Source organism: Alligator sinensis, unplaced genomic scaffold, assembly GCF_000455745.1.
Source record: "Alligator sinensis unplaced genomic scaffold, ASM45574v1 scaffold647_2, whole genome shotgun sequence".
Classification (NCBI taxonomy): domain Eukaryota; kingdom Metazoa; phylum Chordata; order Crocodylia; family Alligatoridae; genus Alligator; species Alligator sinensis.
In genome coordinates, this window is record NW_005841832.1 from 4,380,448 (window position 1) to 4,382,657 (window position 2,210).

Sequence of the window (2,210 nt, forward strand, 5' to 3'; positions counted from 1 at the left end):
GGCACACCAGGTGAGGAGGTATAGTGCAGGCATGCTGCCTCTCTGCTGAGACTGAGGACCTAACATGCCTTCTCCTGGACCTAACGTGGGTTTGCTCATCTGGCACTCAGATGGAATCGCGTCAAGGGCAGAGCACATGTACTGAGTCTACAGGCATCCTTCCCCCTGTGAGTGAGGGGTGTGGAAGGGGCACTCCATGCTCTGATGTTAGGACCAGAACAGGTTCACAGACCTGGCTTTGCCCATGCCATAGCAAAGTGAGGGACAGGGCCCTCCCTGCTCAACCCACCTCCCAGCCCAGGTCTATGGTGGATCCAGTGCCTTGGCCTGACTGAACACAGGATGCTGAGCCCTTCCCCCATACCTGCAAGGTCTTTGATATCCGGGCTTTGGTGGCCTCATTGACCTGCGTCTGCCGCACCCGGCCACTACCTGACTTGCCCAGGTGGCCCAGGCTGAAGCCCAGGTCCTCTTGGTAGGCATCTTCCTCAATCTGGAGGGGAAGCATTTCAAAGAGGGATGAATGAGGGAATGTAGGCAGCAGAGTATCTTCAGGACCTGGGGTAAGGCCTCCTATCACAGAGCCCAGGCAGCCCCCAGGAGACATCCAGCTTGCTGCTAGGGTGATGGTATAAGTGCCCTGCTGATGGGTGTGCTGCCAGAGCCCCTCAGGGCAGCAGCTCTCAACTGGGGGGTCATGGAGGTGCTGTGGGTGGACACAGCAGATATGGAGGAAGGTTGTCCAGCCAATTCCCCCACTCTGTCACCTCAAAAGTATTCCCACATCTCTGCTATTCAGCATTCCCAGGGTCTTCACCACCTGGATGGGAAGGAGCAAAGGGTCCCCAGTGTAGCACTGTATTACTTGGAACACAAGTACATTGGTGGACTGGGTACTGGTAGGGTGGAGAGGGGACAGGCCTAGAGCCAAACTTTGTGCTGTTTAAAGCCACAGCACAAAGCATGCCTCCATCCCTGCGTCTCACACCTCTGCCAAGAGCAGCCAATTCAGTAATGCTTCTGCAAGCTGGGGAGCCCAAAACCAGGCACCTACAACCCATGGAACAACTAGGAAAGGCTAATTAGCTGTACTGAGAAGCCAACCTAATAAACTTGAATATTATACAGCTCTGCAGCTCCCAAGGAAGCAAGACAACTAAGCAGCTCTGTCCTAGGGGGACAGACAAACACACTGTTACCCCCACCCCTGAACAACTCTAGCCCCAGAATTCCTTTGCTGCCATCACTGCAGTCCCACAGGGCTGGGATGACAAAGCCACAAGGGTTGAGGGGCACATTCTTCCCATGTGCCTCATTAACAGATCTCTGCTGGGAAAGCACCCAGGAAACCTGACCCATGCCTCTGAAAATAGGAGTCACAACATGGAGCTATTCCTATACAGGGTGTTCATGCAAGGATTCTCCTGGAAAGAGCCTCCAGATGGATTTACAGACAGGGGCCTGAATACAGTAAAAACCAAAAGTAAAACTAAGATGCAAACAAGGAGTCATGGCTCCCAGCCCCCTGCTCAAAACCCACCAGACCCTACTTGCATCTCTGAGCCATGGAGTCCCTGTATCAAGCAGGGCTGCGTGCAGCAAGAGCAGCTCACCTCTCCAAAGCTCATCCTGTTTGCCTGTTTCCGGATTTCTGTCAGCCCCAGGCGCTCCTTCATCTTCCGATACCTATGACGGAAAAACCAAGTGCAGCTAGCGAAGTGCACAGAGACTGACAGCCAGATGCCAAAGTCATCACAGCCTCGCACGGACAGAACTGTACCAGGAGTTCTTAGGTCCTGTCACAAGTTCAGGTTAGACAGCACCTGGCTCCTGCTGGATGTGCACATGTTGCTGCCTTTGGCTCCTTGACTTGGCTCCAACCAGCACAAGCTCTTTCCTGACTGCAGCGGGGTTAGGACTGGCCCAGGCTGAGGGTTGCAGGCAGCCTGTTCTCTCTGTGCCTGGGAGGCCCTGAGAAGCAGCTACGTGCTGTAGGTTTGGGTCCCCATCAGTGAATGGGAGCTGGGGACTTGGGCTGTCCCCTACCTGCAGCTCCTCTAGGAAGCTGTGTCCTGCTCTGGGGAGCACTGTTCCAAGTACTCTGCAGCCCGTGGGCAGACTCAGGGTGCACTTTGCTATCTGGGACTCAGAGGCAGGACCCCCAAAGTAACAATGTACTTGCGAAGTTGGGGGGGGGGGGGGGGGGGGCA

The 2,210-nt window shown here is 55.0% G+C and overlaps 1 protein-coding gene across 8 annotated transcripts in view; it reads right to left on the reverse strand.

Annotated features, from left to right (window-relative positions):
* PRPF31 (pre-mRNA processing factor 31) overlaps window positions 1–2,210 on the reverse strand; it is a 10,542-nt gene that overhangs the window by 2,338 nt on the left and 5,994 nt on the right. For all 8 annotated transcript variants that reach the window (XM_006014975.3, XM_025197123.1, XM_025197142.1 and 5 more), the window contains 2 exons: window positions 1,614–1,686; window positions 365–493 (listed from right to left, as the gene is read on the reverse strand). In XM_006014975.3, coding sequence (XP_006015037.1) covers window positions 365–493; window positions 1,614–1,686 — 202 coding nt within the window. The remainder of the gene's footprint in view (window positions 1–364; window positions 494–1,613; window positions 1,687–2,210) is intronic.